Source organism: Crotalus tigris, unplaced genomic scaffold (assembly GCF_016545835.1).
Source record: "Crotalus tigris isolate CLP2741 ecotype Arizona unplaced genomic scaffold, ASM1654583v1 scf7180000024426.592134, whole genome shotgun sequence".
Taxonomy (NCBI): Eukaryota; Metazoa; Chordata; class Lepidosauria; order Squamata; family Viperidae; genus Crotalus; species Crotalus tigris.
The window spans coordinates 162,159-179,685 of NW_024100593.1; the positions used below are offsets into that span (position 1 = coordinate 162,159).

Sequence of the window (17,527 nt, forward strand, 5' to 3'; positions counted from 1 at the left end):
GGAGGGGCAAGTGAGGTCCAATAGTCAACCCCAAGAGAAAGGGTCCTCTTCTGTGCTTCTTTCTCTTCCTGGAAGGGACATCCCCACCCCTCCCCCAACATACACAGGGAGAAGGGAGGCTGGCTTGCTCTACAGGGGGGCTCTTGTAAGTAAGGCTGCCTTCCTGGGAGTCCCATTTATCACGTTCCTGGAGGGGGGGGCCTTTCAGATCAACCCCAGGTCCAAGGCTACATTCAAAATCCAGCAGCATCCAAATTTTGGCAATGTTCTGATAATCAACTGGAGACTGGACAACTACTTGTCTGGAATGGTGGAAGCTTTCCTGCTTGAGCAGGGGGCTGGACTAGAAGACCTCCAAGGTCCCTTCCAGTTCTGTTATTCTCTTATCACTCCAGGAGAGGACACCCCCTGGAGCTTTGTCAGCCAAGGCCAAGCCATGGTTTCATTTGCACGTTGCACTTAGCTGCTCTTTCTTTAGCTGCGGCTTGTTAAAAGACAGTTTGCAGAGCAGGCCAAGAATAACAGTCCGAAGGGACCTTGGAGGTCTTCTAGTCCAACCCCCTGCTCAAGCAGGAGACCATTGCAGACAAATGGTTGTCCAGGCTCTTCTTAAAAATCTGCAGCGTTAAGAGCACTGCAGCAACATCTGGAGGCAAGCTGTTCCACTGATTAAATTGTTCTCACTTAATGCTAGGTTGCTTCTCTCCTTGATCAGTTTCCATCCGTTGCTTCTTGCACTGCCCTTCAGGTGAAGACGTTGACCCCACCTCCTCTTTATGCAGCCCCTCAAATATTGGAAGACTGCTAACACGTCACCTCTAGTCCTTTTTCTCATTAAACTAGACATACCCAATTCCCTTAATCGTCTTTGTTGCTCTTCTCTGCGCTCTTTCTAGAGCACAGGTGTCAAACTCACCATGTCACGTGATGTGTTGCAACATGTCCCGACTCTTTTTGCATTGGGTGGGTGGATGCAGCTTCCGTAGGATGAAACCAGCCCTTGGGTCGGCAGTTTGACAGCCCTGTTCCAGAGTCTCAACATCCTTTTTTTATATCATGGAGACCAAAGCTGGATGCAATGTTCCAAGTGTGGCCTGACAAGGCATTGTAAAGAGGTATTAACACTTCACATGATCTTGATTCTATCCCTCTGTTAATGCAGCCTAGGATTGCTTTGGCAGCTGCAGCACACAGCTGATTCATATTTACAGAGGCAAGTTGTTCCACTGGTTAATTGTCCTCAGTGCCAGGAAATTTCTGCTTAGTTCTAGGTTGCTTCTCTCCTTGATGAGTTTCCATCGGTTGCTTCTTGTCCTGCCTTCAGGCGCTTTGGATAACAACTTGACTCCCTCTTCTTTGGGGCAGCCCCTGAGATACTGGAACACTGCTATTGTGTCGCCCCTGGTCCTTCTCTTCATTAAACTAGACATTCCCAATTCCTGCAACCGTTCTTTATATATTTTAGCCTCCAGTCCCTTAATCATCTTTGTTGCTCTTCTCTGCACTCTTTCCAGAGTCTCAACATCTTTTTTACATGGTGGTGACCAAAACAGTTTCTCTCCTTGATTCCATCTGTTTTTTTGTCTTGCCTTCTGGTGCTTTGGAAAATAAGTTCACCCCTTCTTCTTTGTAGCAGCCCCTCAAATGTTGGAAGATGCTATCATGGCACCCTACTCCTTCTTTTCATTAAACTAGACACACCCAGTTCCTGAATCCAAAACTACCTGTTGCTTTAAGGAAAAGGCCAACAGTTTGCCATGTTTTTCCCGTCTGGGGGATGAAGAGATATGGAAGCAGGGATGGTGGTTGAACAGAAGCCATTCTTCAGCCAGCATTCATTCTGACCCACCCACCCCCAGCTGGGCTTCTAGATGGGAGCTGATAAAAGTCCTGGAAGACCTGTCTGAGGGGGGGGGGAGGGCCAGCCTTGAGGTCTCAATGTTATCTCAAGGGTGGAAGCAGAAGAAAGGAAACCTCTCATGAACCCCCAGATCTTAGCCAGGTGTGAGAAGCAAAATGTGGGGCCTCAGGGCTCTTGTGAAGTTGCAATAGAATAGAATTCTTTATCGGCCACGTATGATTGGACACACAAGGAATTGGTAAGAGAATTTGTAAAACAAGGCCTTTGAAAGAGAGGAAAACAACCTAAAAGGGTCTAAAACACTCACAGACAGAAGGGCAATACCTGGCCCCATCTAGCTCAGCATTATGGGCTCTGCACCTCTCTCTGGGTGAATGTCTTTGGAGGTTCTCCACCATCCAGGTCACGGTTCCCCCCAAAGTTGCTTTTTTATCAAAAGGCAACTGGACTTTCTGGGTTCTTTTCCTTGGAAAACTTCTGTTTCTGATCCAAGAAGCTTCAGAACATCTCCAGAACCGAAGAAGCTTCTTGGATAAGCCGCAAAACATTTTCAAAGGAAAAACCAAGAAAGGCCAGATGGCCTTTGGAAAAAGCGCCTTTAGGATCTCTCTGGGTGGACTGCCGCCTACGTGTTGGCCAGGTAGAAAAGTGCAAAAGACCCTATTTTGGCTGTTTAGCATTCCCTCCAGGCTTCACTGCTTGTGTGGGCATTGTGCCAAACCATGGTTTGTTTCCTCATCACTCTCAAGCAGTCTAAAAGCCAGGTGTCCTTAACACTTCAAATCACCTTCCTGACTCTGTGGCTGGGTTCACACAATACCCTAAAGCAGTGGTTCTCAACCTGTGGGTCGGGACCCCATTTGGGGTCGAATGACCATTTCACGGGGGTCGCCAAACAACACAGTATGCCATTTTTTCCCCCCTTTTCCTTAGCTGTGCTACTCCCTTTTATTCTCTTGGCTTTCGAAAGCCAATAGAAGAGAGTCTCTTGAATAGAGTCTAATTCTATTGGCTTTCAAAAGCCAATAGGAATTGTCCAGGCTGTCTCTGCCCTGCTGAACCCGCCAAAAGTCCCATTCTGCAAACGGTGCTGCACCCGTTTAGTCCTCGACTTATGACCAGTTGGGGGGTCACGGCATTAAAAAGATTGAGAACCACTGCCCTAAAGCCAATTCAGCCACAAAATGACTGGTTGGCCACCACATGCAAAGGCCAAGATACTAAAAAAGGAGAATATTGATAGGCCATGCTTGGGAGGAGGAGGAACACTGTGGGGTCCTGGGTGCTCCCTGAAGCGGGTGCTTTTCTTGCAGACGTTTCATTTCCCAGAGCACTGATGGTGTTACCTAGTTTGGGTTATAAAACGTCTGCAAGGAAACCCCCCCCCCTCAGAGAGCACCCGGGACCTCCCAAAGGCCAGAGCATTCTAATGCACCCCCCCTTTCTCTGAAGGTGAGAAGACTACAGCTGGGCTGAATGCAAGCAAGCCAAACCAGAGTTAGCCCAGTTCTGACTTTGGGGGACCCCTCCTCCTTGCAGCCAGTTCCTGCACTGGGGGGGGGGGCGAGTAGCCTTTTCACCAGCCAGGTGATAACTCCAAGGCCAGGAGGACCCCCTGCCCCTAGAGACACCCCCCCCAGGGCCAAACGTGGGCCAGATTGGGGAGGGGGCAGGAGGGCCGCTTCCTGGCGGTGACCTGCCGCCCACTAATCCACAGCCCGGGGCGCTGGTCGCGGGGCTTTCGGGCTTCTCATTGGCTCGGCGGGGAGGGGGGGAGCACCACCCCGCCCCCTCGGCGCCTGGAGCCGTCGGGTCTGCCCCATCAGCATGAGCGAGCAGCCCCCGCGCCCGGCCCATTTAAGCCCCCGCCCCGGGGGGGAGCGGGCGCTCTTCAGCCGGACAGGGGCATGCAGGAGACCGACGGGGGCAGCCCTCCGGCCGGGGTCCGGGGCAAGCGCAAGGCGGCCGGCCGGGCCCCGGAGCAGCCCCCGGCCCGGTCCAAGAAGCGCTACAGCCGCCACGCTAAGCCCCCTTACAGCTACCTGGCCATGATCGCCCTGGTCATCACCGCCTCCCCGGGGAAGAAGCTGAAGCTCGCCCAGGTCAGCGGCCGCGCCGTCCGCGGGGACCCCGAGAGACCCCCCCCTTGCAGGCAGCCTCGCGGGGGCGGCCCCGGCCCTCCTCGCTTAGCGGCCGCTCGGCAGGTCGGACGGGATCCGCGCCAGGTTCCCCGGTCACCGTCCGGGACCCCGCGGCTCGCCCAGCCGGCCTCGGCCGTCGGGGTTCGCCGGCGCCGCTCCTCGCTTCCAGCTCAGCCCCCCCTCCCAGCGCTTTGGAGAGGGGTCCCAGGCTTGGAAGAGGGGGCGCCGGGCAGGGGGGGCTTCCCCCAACGCAGCGCTGCCTCCCCCCCCCCGGGGAGTCCCTGGCTCCGGGAGCTTCCCTGGGGCGCTGGGTCTCCCCCCCCCGACGGCGCCGGGCGCTTGTGCGTTTCTTTCTGCCTTTATTTCTGAAATTTCATACGCCGCTCACCTGGCCCTCGAAACCTAGGTAGTAAGGGAGGGGCAGGGAGCCAGCGCCTTAGCGCGGAGGAGACGGAATCCTAGGCTTGGGCGGGACCTCGGAGGTCCTCTAGTCCAACCCCTTCCTCAAGCAGGAGACTCGGCCCCGTTTCGGCGGGCGCGGGCGAGGATCGGGCGCTGGTATCGGTTGAGATTGGGGAGCCCCCGAGGGGGCGGACGGGGAGCCCCCGCCTGGCCAGCAGCTCTAAGGCGGGGGCCCTCTTCTCTCTCCCCCCCCCTTCCTCTCTTTCAGATTACGCGTCAAATTGGAGCTTTCTTTCCCTTCTTCAAGGAGAGCTACCTGGGCTGGAAAGACTCCATCAGGCACAACCTGTCGGCCAATGATTGCTTCCGAATGGTAAGGAGGCAGCAGGGAGGGAGGGGGGCTGGGTGGGATGGAGGCCTCCTCTCCTCTTCAGCCAGGTGGGCCCTCTGTCTGGGGGGGAGGTCTTTAGTGGCTGGGCCCAGTGGCCGTCCAAATCACTAGAGATGTTTTTTTCTGGGAAGTCTTCAATCCAGCACCGAGTCCGTGTTTCTGGATCTCAGGAAGGTTAAGATAGGTGGACTTCAATTCCCAGAATTCCTCCTGGGTGGACCTCCACTCCCAGAATTACTCCCTGGGACCTTACCTCCCAGAATTCCCCCTCCCAGGTGGACCTCAGCTCCCAGAATTTCCCTCCCCCCTGGACCTCAGCTCCCAGAATTCCCCTTCCCCCCAGGTAGACCTCAACTCCCAGAATTCCCACTGGGTGGACTTCCAACTCCTCAGCTTTGCTGGCTGGTGAATCCGGGGAGTTGAAGTCCACCCATGCTAACATTCCTGAGATCCAGAAGCACTACTCCAGATCAGGGGGGTCTTCCAACTTGGCCCTTTGATGACTTGTGGACTTCAACTCCCAGAATTCCTCAGCCAGGCACGCCTATGGGGCATGAAGTCCACACGTCATCAAAGGGCCAAGTTTGAAGAACCCCTTGCACTAGTACAGTGGTTCTCAACCTGTGGGTCGGGACCCCATTTGGGGTCGAACAACCATTTCACGGGGGTTGCCAAACAACACAGTCTGCCATCTTTTTTTCCCCTTTTCCTTAGCTGTGCTACTCCCTTTTATTCTATTGGCTTTTGAAAGCCAATAGAATAGACTCTCTTGAATAGTCCTCGACTTACGACCAGTTGAGTAGTCCTCGACTTACGACCGGTTGGGGGGGGTCGCGGCATTAAAAAGGTTGAGAACCACTGCACTAGTAGATAACTCTGGATTTCAAATCCCATCATCCTTCTTCATCTAAGATCAAGAAAGGACCGGGAACCTTTTGCCCTTGAACCCGGGGGGGGGATGTTGCCTCCTTACAGAGACCCTTCCCCTCCCTCCCTCCCTCAGGTGCTGAAGGATCCGTCCAAGCCGAAAGGCAAGGGGAACTACTGGACGGTGGACGTGGACCGCATTCCCCCGGAAGCCCTGAAGCTGCAGAACACGGCCATCACTCGCCAAGGGGAAGTGGCTTTTGCCCCCGACCTCAGCCCTTTTGTGCTGAAGGGCCTTCCCTACGTGCCTCCCGGCGGTGCCCCGGCCCCCCAGTCGCCCCTCCCAGCCGAAGACCTCCCCGTGAAGGAAGAGGAGACCCCCGAGCCTCTGGGCAAGAAGACCTTCACCATCCACTCTCTGCTGAAGCCCCCCAGCGAGGAGGGGAGCTCTGGATCAGGGTCCCCGAACTCCGACGTGGCCTCCGTCAGCCGCCTCCACCCTCTGGGCGAGGGCAGCCAGGGGGAGCCTTGCCCGCCGGCCAGCCCTCAAGCACAGCTGCCCCCCACTTGCTGCAGAGACTGCTTCCAGGTGCCCCCTTGGCACAACCATGGCACTTTGCCCCCAGTTCGGGGACCCTTCCCCCTGCCCACCTTTCTCACCATCCCGGCTTCGCTCAGCTTGCCCTGTTGCACTTTAGGCCCGGCCCCGTACGGGGGTTCTCCTTACTGGAACTGGGTGACAGCCCCCTGCCCTCCTCACCCGTATCCGGGCCTCGCTGTCGCCCCGGGGGAAGTACAGCAAGCTGGCTGGGCACCGGATGCCCCCTGGCTGTCTCCTCTGCCTTGGGCGGTCCCCTTCCAGGCCCTGCCCCCCCACCATTGCCCCCCTTTCTGAGGGAAGCCTGCAAGGGCACCCCGATTCAGAGGAAGGAGCTGGCCGAGATTCCCCCGAATGGAAGTGTACAAATTCCCCTATTTATTCTGCGTGTGTCGCAACTTCACAAGATGCCTTTTCTGGTGGGCTCTGTCCTTGGGGAATCCCCCTTTCAGCCTGTGCTTGGAAACCAACTGTGGGAGCCCCTCGCGTGCCTGGGGTGCCGCGTCTGCCCCCCTTGCCAGGGCCCAGGCTTTGCGCCAAAGGCACTTTGTTACTGGGCTCAAGTCAAACTGGGAGCTTTGACACTGGTGTTACTTCTGGGGGGGGGGAGCGTTGATGGAGGGTGGTCTGCAGTTCCAGTTGTACCCAGCAGCCTGTCCTCCTGAGCATGTCAGGAGGGTGGGCTCTGATGGGGATGATTTCTGCCCAGTTTTCAAGGGCACGTTGAATGTATTGTTAAATTAATAAATTTTATATTTCAAATACGGTTGCTTCCTTCTCTGGTTTTTTTTTTTTTTGCCCTTCTCATTGAGAGTGCAGTTCAGTCATAGTGCCAATCAATAAATCTCCCTGAGGAATCAAGCGGAATCACCCGATTGAGCCAGGATAGAGATAAGGGGGTCCTTGGTGCTGTCTGAGGGAAAAAAAGGCATTGATTTCTAACTCCCTTTGTTTAGTACAGTAAAATAAGAACATCAAACCTCAACCTTTTTACCCCAGGGGTCTTCAAACGTGGCCCTTTGATGACTTGTGAACTTCAACTCCCAGAATTCCTGTCAGGATGTTTTAAGACAGGTCTTCAAATGTGACCCTTTGATGACTTGTGGACTTCAACTCCCAGAATTCCTCAGCCAGGCACGCGTAGTTGGCTGAGGAATCAAAGGGCCATGTTTGAAGACCTGAGGTAAAAAGGTTGAGGTTTGATGGAGGAGTTGACGAGTTCAAGTCCACAAGTCATCAAAGAGCCACGTTTGAAGACCTGTCTTAAAACATCCTGACAGGAATTCTGGGAGTTGAAGTCCATAAGTCATCAATGGGCCAAGTATGAGAACCCCTGAGGTAAAAAGTTGAGGTTTGATGTTCTTATTTTACTGTACCAAACAAAGGGAGTCCGAAGTCAAAAACACCTTTTTTTCCCGTTTTTCCCTTTCCCCTTCCCTCCCTAATTTTCCCACTCTTTTCTTTTGTAATTTTATATTTTATATTATCAACTAATACAAAAAGAAAAATTAAAGCATCCAAGCTCAGAGAGCACCAAGGACCCCCCCCCCCATTTTAACCCTGCAGCTATAAATATTCCCCTTGGGTGATAACCTGATAAGGATGCTTTGGGACAGTCAGGTTAAACCAGCCAGTTACAGCTGAATTGCAAATCATGGTTGGAACAAACCCTCTGGTGTGTGTGTGTGTGTGTAGTGTGTGAACCTGGTCGAGGCTACAAATGGGCCAAGGAAAAAGGACATACACAGAGAGATTGACCACAGGGCGAGCTGGCAATGCCCATTTATTGTCATTTATTGTCCTTTATCGTTCTGAGGCTTCACTCATGTGGCAGGAACTGGGCCAGGAAAGGAAAGGGAAAAGCATAAAGTCTCCTGCCCCAGGTGTGCGGTGGGGTTGGACTAGAAGACCTCCAAGGTCCCTTCCAGCTCTGATTTCTATGCGTAAAACAACGCAATATATCTCACAGGCAAATCTGGGGGAACGGATGTGTTGAGCAGGCAGTTCCTGCCATCTGGGTGGAAAGTTCTGGCAGCAGTGCCAGTTTCCTCTGCTAAAAAAAATAATGGTGGGTGGGTGGTCTCCCCAAATTGTGGGGGGGGGGAAGGCTGTCCTGCACAGCGAAAAAGCCAAGTGGAGTTGCAAAGTGTTACGCACTCCTGGGTCTTAAGAGGATGTAGGCTTGTGCCAGCCATCCTCCTTCATGCCATGGGGGTGGGGTGGGGGGTCGCACCCCGATATCTGCCCTTTAACACTTACGGACAAGGGAGATGCGAGGAGGTGGGCAACTCCTTTGGGGAAGGCCGTGGGGACCAGCTCCGAGCCCTGTCCGCAGGGGGGGCAATGCCACTTCTTTGTCCCATGAATCGGGCTAGGAAAATGTATCCCCCCCCCGACTCCTTTTGCAACGTGGGAAGTCTGCTGGGGGAGGGGATGCTTCGCAAATGAGGAGGGAGGCTCTTGGGAAAGAGGGGGGCAAACTGGCCACATGCAGGGGGGGGAAGCTTTCTCCGGGGAGGGGAGGGGGTGGGCCCCATGAATACAAGAACCAGGGCAGAAAAGGGGCAGATGTGAAGAGGGGCCCCACCAGGAGTCTCAAAGATGCTTTTGATAACGACAACAATAATAAAGTTGGATGGGACCTTGGAGGCCATCTAGTCCTACCCCCTGCTCAGGCAGGAAACCCTAGACCATTTCGGACTAATATACCATTCCCCAGCCTGCTTGGCAGGATCCGTTGGTCAAGGCACCTGCCCAGTCCTTGAGCTCCTTCCCTAAGGGAGGCCTGCCAGAGGTCCCGGGGTTTCAGACCTCACGCTGGTCCGGGGCCTTGATGCGACGGGAGGCCGGCCCCAGTTCCACTTTGCAGACCCGCTGGGCAAACTTGAGGGAGCAGATGGATTCGCCCACGTTCTTCTCCAGGGGGCAAATCTGAGGAGCCAAAGGAAGCAGACAGGAGAAAAGGGGGAGCTGAGGGCCCTGGAGCCCCTCCCCAAGTCTATTTCCCACTAGGAGAGTCCTTCTGAGCCCTGCCCGGCTGGGAGTCTTGGAGCTGACGTGCCAGGGGCTGGGGGGCACTGCCCAATCCCAATGTGCCCCCCCCCCCAGCTCTCAAGGGAGGGTAGAAAAAAGGGAGATGCTCCTAGAAGTCTCCTGGACCCGGAGGCTTCAAGAAGGCAGGACCAGCACTCTTTCCAAGGGCCCTTCAGAGCCTCCAGTGCCTCTGCCTTTGCCCTGGCAGCTGGCTCTGGAGTTTGAGAGCCCTGGTCCCACCCCTAAGTCTCTCTCTGTCTGTCTGTCTCTCTTTCTGTCTCTCTCTTCCTCTCTCTCCCTCCCTCTTCTTCTCTCTTTCTCTCTCTCTTCCTCTCTCTCTTCCCCTCTCTCTTCCTCTTTTTTCTCTCTCCCTCCCTCTCTTTCTCTCTCCCTCTTTTTCTCTCTCTCTTCCTCTTTTTCTCTCCCTCTCTCTTTCTTTTTCTCTCCCTCTCCCTCCCTCCCCTTTCTCTCTTCCTCTTTCTCTCTCTCCTTCCCTCTCTCTCTTCCTCTCTCTCCCCCTTTCTCTCTCTTTTTCTCTCTTCCTCTCTCCTTCCCTCCCGCTCTCTTCCTCTCTCTCTCTCCCTCTTTCTCTCTCTCTCCCTCTTTTTCTCTCCCTTTTTCTCTCCCTCTCCCTCCCTCCCTCCCTCTTTCTCTTTTTCTCTCTCCCTCCCTCTCCCTTTTTCCTCTGTCCCTCTCCCTTTCTTTCTCTCTCTCTCCCTCTCCCTCCCTCCCCCTTTCTCTCTTCATCTCTTTCTCCCTCCCTCCCTTCATCTCTCTTTCTCTCTCTCTCTCTCTCTCTCTCTCCCTCCCTCCCTCTTTCTCTCTCTCTCTGAACTTTCTTGTGGGTCTTTCTTTCTTTGAAAACGTTTCGCTTCTCATCTGAGAAGCTTCCTCAGTTCTAAATAACAGAAGAACTTCTGAAGAACCAAAGCCTCTCGGATGAGAAGCAAAACGTTTTCAAAGAAAGAAAGAAAGAAAGAAAGAAAGAAAACCCCACAAGAAAGTTTGCTTGCCTTTTGGGAAAAGCCCCTTTGGGACAACCATGATGGAGCGTCTCCCTAGAAGAGGGCACTTTTTCCACCCCGGGTGCCCGCAGGACGTGGGAATGGCGTCTCCATGGAGTGAAAGGCCGTTTAAGAAGCAGGTGGAAACACAAAAACCAGGTGGCCCTGGGGTGTCTTTTGGCCTTTGGTGCCTGCCAGCCTAGCCCCTTTTGCAAGGGGGGGGTGAGAGAGGGTCTCCCCATGGAAGGCCAAGGAGCCTGAGGGATCTTGCAGCCCAAAGACAGACTGTTGGTCCCAGAGCAAGAAAAGGGACCCCTGCAGCCGTTGGTGGACTTCCATCCAAGGGCCTGGGGCCCAGCCCTGCTACCTCTGGGGGCCCAGCCACGCCACCCCCCCCTCACCTGCACCATCATGACCGTCTTGCTGCCTTTGCCCAGAGAGTCCTGCAACAGGTAGGTGAGCTTGGAGTTGCGGAAGGGCACGTGGGCCTGTTTGGTCCGCAGGGCCTGGATGACCTCGCCGAGGGCCAGCAGGGACCGGTTGATGCTCTGGGCTTCCTTCAGCCGCTCCCCCTGCGCCCCGGACTTCCACACCCGTTCTGAGCCGGCCAGGTCCACCAGGTTAAGCTTCCCTGGAAGAATAACGTGGTTGGCAAAGTTCTCCGGGACTGAAGGAGGCTCTGCACCTCCCCAGGGCAAGGGGGCACAAAGGGCACCGAGCGTTTTGTGGCAGGGGTCATTCGGCCTTCTCCCCCCCCCCAATGGTGATGGAAGGAGACAGTCGGCCGGAAGGTGTGAGGAAACCTGGAGGAACACCGTCACCGAGGGAGGCCAGAGAGGGGCAGGGTGCAAGCAAGCCCAGATGGAGAGGGTGCCAGGAGAAACAGCAGGAGCCCAGCAGCCCGGCTCCTTCCCTGACCTGGCGGGCTGGAGAGGGAGAAGCAGGGGGGCTTCCAGCCTAAGGAAATCCCTTCTCCAAAGCCCCTCCTCTTGACCCAAGGCCTCTCCCAACCTCCAGCTGAGGGTCCCTCTGGAACAGTGGTTCTCAACCTTTTTAATGCCGCGACCCCCAACCGGTCGTATGTCGAGGACTAAACCGGTCGTTAAGTCGAGGACTAAACTGGTCATAAGTCGAGGACTACCCAACCGGTCGTAAGTCGAAGACTACCCAACCGGTCGTAAGTCGAGGACTAAACCGGTCGTAAATTGAGGATTAAACCGGTCATAAGTCGAGGACTACCCAACCGGTTGTAGTCGAGGACTAAACCGGTCGTTAAGTCGAGGACTAAACTGGTCATAAGTCAGGACTACCCAACCGGTCGTAAGTCGAGGACTACCCAACCGGTCGTAAGTTGAGGACAAAACCGGTTGTAAATTGAGGACTAAACCGGTCGTAAGTCGAGGACCACCCAACCGGTCGTAAGTCGAGGACTAAACCGGTCGTAAGTCAAGGACTAAACTGATCGTAAATCGAGGAGTACCCAACCGGTCATAAGTCGAGGACTACCCAACCGGTCGTAAGTCGAGGACTTTCCCTGCCCGGGAGCGCCGCGCATGCATGGTGCCACCCCCTGTGCTGGCCAAGGCCTAGCTGGCAAGCGGCAGAGACGGCGCAGGCCGACCACCGGGTGGGCCATCAGCTGGCCCAGCCCAAGGCAGGTAAGGCACCTACCGGAAAAGGGGGAAAAAAATGGCGGACAGCCTTGCTTGGCGACCCCCGTGAAATGGTCAATCGACCCCAAATGGGGGTCGCGACCCATAGGTTGAGAACCGCTGCTCTGGAACTTCTTGAGATGCCCAGGTCAACCTTGCCCTGCCCTGCGGACCTGCCACGTTGCACTCTCAAGACCTCCACCACGAATGAATGAAGTATAACATTATCCAAGTATAACATGTATACAGTGAGATTGGCTGAGCCTCCCTCCGTGACCCCCCCCCCACAACTCACAGTGACTATAACCCTACCAACTTATTACACCCTGTGAGCTAATTGCACAGCGCGCCAGCCTCACGAGTCTATCATGCATAAAGTTATGTCCCGTTCAAGAACCTGACAGCCCACGGGGCTGTTCTTCAGCCTGTTGGTACGGCTGGCGATGTTTCTGTATCTTCTATCCCAGTGATGGCGAACCTTTTAGAGCAGTGGTTCTCAACCTTTTTAATGCCGCGACCCCCAACCGGTCGTAAGTCGAGGACTACTCAACCGGTCGTAAGTCGAGGACGACTCAACTGGTGCAGCACCGTTTGCAGAATGGGACTTTTGGCGGGCTCAGCAGGGCAGAGACAGCCTGGACAATTCCTATTGGCTTTGGAAAGCCAATAGAATTAGGCTCTATTCAAGAGAGTCTATTCTATTGGCTTTCAAAAGCCAATAGAATAAAACGGAGTAGCACAGCTAAGGGGGAAAAAAATGGCGGACTGCGTTGTTTGGCGACCGCCGTGAAATGGTCGTTCGACCCCAAATGGGGTCCTGACCCACAGGTTGAGAACCACTGTTTTAGAGACTGTGCCCAAACTTCACGTATGTATTGCTGGGTGCCAGGTCGGTGTGGCCACTGGGTGGGTGTGGCCCGCCGGGTGGGCGTGCCTACAGCGGTCATGGCAGATGGGTGGGCGTGGCCAGGGTGGGCACGGCCAGCTCGATGTTGCTCGTGGGGAGGGACGCCTGTGGGGGCCGGGCAGGGTTGGGGGAGATCCAGGGGTCTCTGGCGGGTGGGGCGGTGGGCAGGAGGCTGGTTCTGCGGGGTGAGGCGAGGCAGTGCAGGGATGCCATTGTCACAGGGCAAGGCGAGGCAGGGGCCGGGGCAGCTGCTGCCTGACACCATCGGCCCCCGCACACAAAGGCCAGCGAGCACATGGGTGCTGGGATGCATCTGGCCACGTGGGACTTGGCAAGTTAGCGGGCGGCTGGTTGAAGAGGACGGTTGCCATCTCTGGGGCATGGTGCGCGTGCCCACAGAGAAGGCTCTGAGTGCCACCTCTGCACGCGTGCCATAGCTTCGCCACCACTGTCCTACCTGATGATAGGAGAGTAACCAGGGTGTGAGTCATCCCTGAGAATTTTCCTCACTCTGCCAAGGCAACGGGCCCTGGCGATGCCATCCAGTGGTGTCAGGGAACAGCCCACGATGTTTTGTGCCGTGCTCACCACCCTCTGGAATACCATCCCGTCCGTGGCCGACAAGCCAGCATACCAGACCACGATACAGTGTGTGAGGACGCTCTCTGAGGAAGGGTCAAGAGCATCCGGGGCAGCTACCTGTCACCTTGGTGCCGCTGCTCAGCTCCGTGCCGGTGAGCGTGAGCGTGAGCAGAGCGTGCGAGCGGGAGCTGTGCGCGTTCATGTGGGTGGAGAAGGTGGTGCGGTTCCGTTTTCCCAGCTGGAGAATCTGGGTAGAGCAAAAGGGAAGGAGAATTGGTCAAGACAGACCCTCTTAAAGTGGAGGGGGGGGGGAGAGAGCCACTATCCAGGGCCCGGAGGCTCCGTTTGAAACTTCCAGGAAATAAATCCATCATCAATAAAAGGATTTAGCCATCTTCTCTTTTTGTGTGTGTGTGCCTGCGAGTCAGGGTTTGCAGTTTTCTTGGCGAGATTTCGGCAGCGGCTTACATACCATTGTCTCCTCGCCAGGGCTGAGAGAGAGAAGCTGGCTTAAGTGACCCAGCTGCCTTTGTGCCTAAGGCAGGACTAGAACTCACCGTTTCTAACCTGCTGCCTCAACCACTAGAGCAGGGGTCCCCAACCCTGGCCACTTTAAGACCGGTGGACTTCAACTCCCAGAATTCCCCAGCCAGCATGCGCTGGCTGGGGAATTCTGGGAGTTGAAGTCCACCGGTCTTAAAGTGGCCAGGGTTGGGGATCCCTGCACTAGACCAAACTGGCTCACACCCATTATCTGGCGCAGGTGAGCTTTGGCCTTGCCAAGCGAAGCAGCAAGGACCCTCCCCAACCCAGAACCTCCTCTTCTCTGGCAGACCCCCCCCCCCGGCCAGCTTGTGCTCACCATCGGACTGGCAGTGCCCACCCTGCCGAGCTGGCCCCCAAACAGAGATCCAGTCCACCTACTTTCTGAATCTCGGAGAGGTTCTGGACTTCCACGCTGGTGAGGCCAGGGACGTGTAGCTGACCACTCCCATCCGGCTGCAACTTGATGTCTAACTTCTCCTGAGGTTCCTTGGTCAGTAGGTCTCTGGATAGGAGAGAGAGAGAGAGAGCAGACAATTGAGAGTAGAGAACTGTCCTCCAATATCTCAGGGGCTGCCCCAAAGAAGAGGGAGTCAAGCTATTCTCCAAAGCGCCTGAAGGCAGGACAAGAAGCAACGGATGGAAATTCATCAAGGAGAGAAACAAACTGGAACTAAGGAGGAATTTCCTAACAGTGAGGACAATTAACCAGTGGAACTCCTTGCCTCCAGAAGTTGTGGATGCTTCATCACTGCAGGTTTTAAAGAAGATATTGGACAACCATTTGTCTGAAATGGTGTCGGGTCTCCTGCTTGAGCAGGGGGGTGGACTAGAAGACCTCCAAGGTCCCTTCCAACTCAGTTATTCTCCATAGCCATCAACAGTGAGAACAATAATCAATGGAACGGATTGGGGTTTGGGATTTGGGTTCTGCCCTAGCCTTAATAATAATAAAAAAAATTAGCCGGGTGACTTTGGGCCAATCAGCAGGAGAGTGGGAGTTCTAGTCCCGCCTTCGTCATGAAAGCTGGCTGGGGGACTTTGGGCCAATCCACCTCTCCCAACCCACTTCACAGGGTTGTTGTGAGGAAAACAGCAGGAGGAAGGAATATTGGATATGTTCGCTGCCTTGAGTGACTTATAAAATAATAAAGGGGTGAAAATAAATCAATAGCATCTTTCAAGGATGAAACCTCTGTGGAGGATGTGGAAGATTTAAAAAAACCACAAAAGTTAAGGGGTCCACCAGGCTCCTTTCTTCCTTCTTGGGTCCCAGGCATTGCCGGAAAAGACGGAATCAGGCCCAGATAGATGTTCTCGGTTGCATTTGATCTCCAGCTTGCAAAGAGCTGCCTTTTTTTTAATTAAAAAGTTTTATAAAAATTACAATATAACGCACCCCAACCCCCCCTCTCCCTCCCCAACTTCCCAGAGCTGAGTACAGGGTTACAAATATGATAATCATAATCTAACTAATATTAACCAAGTATATAAATAACCAAGTCCATAATGCACTTTAACTCCCCTTTAACATAAATGTAAACAAATTGAAAATAAACATAATAATAATGAAAACATAAACAAGTTAATATCCTAATTATTAAACAATACAATCTGCAAATTGTTAAACAATACTAATACTAAAAATAATAATAATATCATAATAATACTGTAAAATTCACTCATAGGCTAAATGAAACTTTTTAGTCCCATATTTATTCTGAATATAATTTATCCATCTTCTCCAAACCGAAGTGTATCTTTCTTGTGATTGATCCTTCAAGTAAGCAGAAATCTTAGCCATTTCTGCTAAATTTGACACTTTAAGCGTCCATTCTCCTATAGTAGGCAAGCAATCCTTCTTCCAATATTGTCCTACTAGTAACTAGTAACAACCTTGCAGCTGTTATCAAATTCAACATCAAATTAATTTCTTTAGCATCACAATCTGTAATAACACCCAATAAAAATAATTGTGAGGTAAACTTTATCTTTCTCTTGAAAATCTGTTGAATGTTCCACCAAATCTTAATCCAAAAGGCTTTTATATTTCTACAAGTCCACCGTATATGAAAATAATTGGCATTCAAACTACCACATCTCCAACAAGAGCTGACTTTTGAAGGGGGGGCTGGACATCCCCCCTTTGCTCACCTGATCACTTCATTGTAGATCTCCACCAGGGTCAGCTGGGCTGAGAACTTCCACGCCTCCGCCTGCTTGGCCTCCATCTCCTGGTAGAGAGCTTGCAGGGCCCGCTGGGTGATCCCCGGATTCTCCGGGTGCCCCTGGAAGCAAAGGACAGCTTGGAAATCTTTTCCTCCGGGGGAAGCAGGCCCGGGTGGGGGGGAAGGGGGGCATTTTTCTTCTGCAACTCCCTTCCTTTCTCTGGTCTGCAGGTTCTCTTCTGCATAAGAGGGGCATCAGAGACTCACGAGGGCCTGGACACTCTCTGAGCTGGGCGGTTTTCTTGCAGACGTCTCATGACCCAACTGGGTAACATCATCAGTGCTACAAGGGAGTGAGGTGTATGGAGAGGAGGAGGAGGAGGAGGAGGAGGAGGAGGAGGAGGAGGAGGAGGAGGAGGAGGAAGACGACTGAGGGGTCCTTGGTGCTCTCTGAGCTTGGATGTTTTCTTGCAGACGTCTCATGACCCAACTACGGAACATCATCAGTGCTAGAAGGGAGGGGCGTTTGCGGAGACGAGGAGGAGGAGGAGGAGGAGATGGAAATGGAGGAGATGGAGGACTGTGGGGTCCTTGGTGCTCTCTGAGCTTGCTTGTTTCCTTGCAGACGTTTCATGACCCAACGAGGGAACCTCATCAGTGTTAGAAGGGAGTGAGGTGTGTGAGAAAGAAGAGGAGGAGGAGGAGGAGGAGGAGGAGGAGGAGGAGGAGGAGGAGGAGGAGGAGGAAGACGACTGAGGGGTCCTTGGTGCCCTCTGAGCTTGGCTGTTTTCTTGCAGACATCTCATGACCCAACTAGGGAACATCAGCAGTGCTAGAAGGGAGAGGGGATTGCTCTCTATTTATACACATTTGACAGGGCAAGCCTTGTGCATAATCAGAGAACAACCCCTTCTTCCTTCTAGCGCTGATGATGTTCCCTAGCTGGGTCATGAAACGTCTGCAAGAAAACATCCAAGCTCAGTGAGTACCAAGGATCCCCTCCCACCCCTTAGTTTAGCCCTGAGCTGCAAATATTCCCTTTCGCCGGAGACCCTCTCTGCCCGCCCAGCCCAGACCCCCTCCGAGGTGGGAGCCCCACTCAGCCGCGCCACACCGAGCAAGGCCTTACCTCCATGGTGTAAGTCTTGCCGGAGCCCGTCTGCCCGTAGGCAAAGATGCAAACGTTGTAGCCTTGCAGGCAAGACAGGACCACCGGCTCAATCTCCAGGAAGACCTAACAGGGAAGAGAGGGATGGGGGGGGGGTCATCAAACAATGGCCTTTGCTGCCCCCCCCCTTCCTTGCAGGTACTATAGAGAGTGGGAGCTGCGAAGGAGCAGGGAGGGGGCAGATGGGGGGAAGGTGAACTGTGGATCCCT

At 54.0% G+C, this 17,527-nt stretch overlaps 2 protein-coding genes across 5 annotated transcripts in view; one reads left to right on the top strand and one right to left on the bottom strand.

The window, feature by feature from the left end:
* Positions 1-3,768: 3,768 nt before the first annotated feature.
* LOC120302152 (forkhead box protein H1-like) lies at positions 3,769-6,754 on the top strand. The gene is made up of 3 exons (XM_039330151.1): positions 3,769-3,963; positions 4,673-4,777; positions 5,799-6,754. The coding sequence occupies exons 1-3, from the start codon at positions 3,769-3,771 to the stop codon at positions 6,555-6,557; spliced, it is 1,059 nt and encodes a 352-aa protein (XP_039186085.1). The 3' UTR covers positions 6,558-6,754.
* A 1,272-nt stretch (positions 6,755-8,026) lies between these two features.
* Positions 8,027-17,527, bottom strand: part of KIFC2 (kinesin family member C2) — a 28,958-nt gene continuing 19,457 nt past the window's right edge. For all 4 annotated transcript variants that reach the window (XM_039330185.1, XM_039330187.1, XM_039330188.1 and 1 more), the window contains 6 exons: positions 17,279-17,383; positions 16,136-16,269; positions 14,363-14,486; positions 13,556-13,685; positions 10,699-10,928; positions 8,027-9,191 (listed from right to left, as the gene is read on the bottom strand). In XM_039330185.1, the coding sequence (XP_039186119.1) occupies positions 9,066-9,191; positions 10,699-10,928; positions 13,556-13,685; positions 14,363-14,486; positions 16,136-16,269; positions 17,279-17,383 (849 nt within the window). In that variant the 3' untranslated portion in view covers positions 8,027-9,065. The remainder of the gene's footprint in view (positions 9,192-10,698; positions 10,929-13,555; positions 13,686-14,362; positions 14,487-16,135; positions 16,270-17,278; positions 17,384-17,527) is intronic.

What these genes read in the sequence shown, in the direction of transcription:
- LOC120302152 (XM_039330151.1), top strand. Translation starts at nt 3,769, where the DNA reads ATGCAGGAGACCGACGGGGGCAGCCCTCCGGCCGGGGTCCGGGGCAAG. An exon ending in AGAAGCTGAAGCTCGCCCAG is followed by an intron (nt 3,964 to 4,672) that starts GTCAGCGGCCGC and finishes CCTCTCTTTCAG; the next exon opens with ATTACGCGTCAAATTGGAGC. An exon ending in CCAATGATTGCTTCCGAATG is followed by an intron (nt 4,778 to 5,798) that starts GTAAGGAGGCAG and finishes TCCCTCCCTCAG; the next exon opens with GTGCTGAAGGATCCGTCCAA.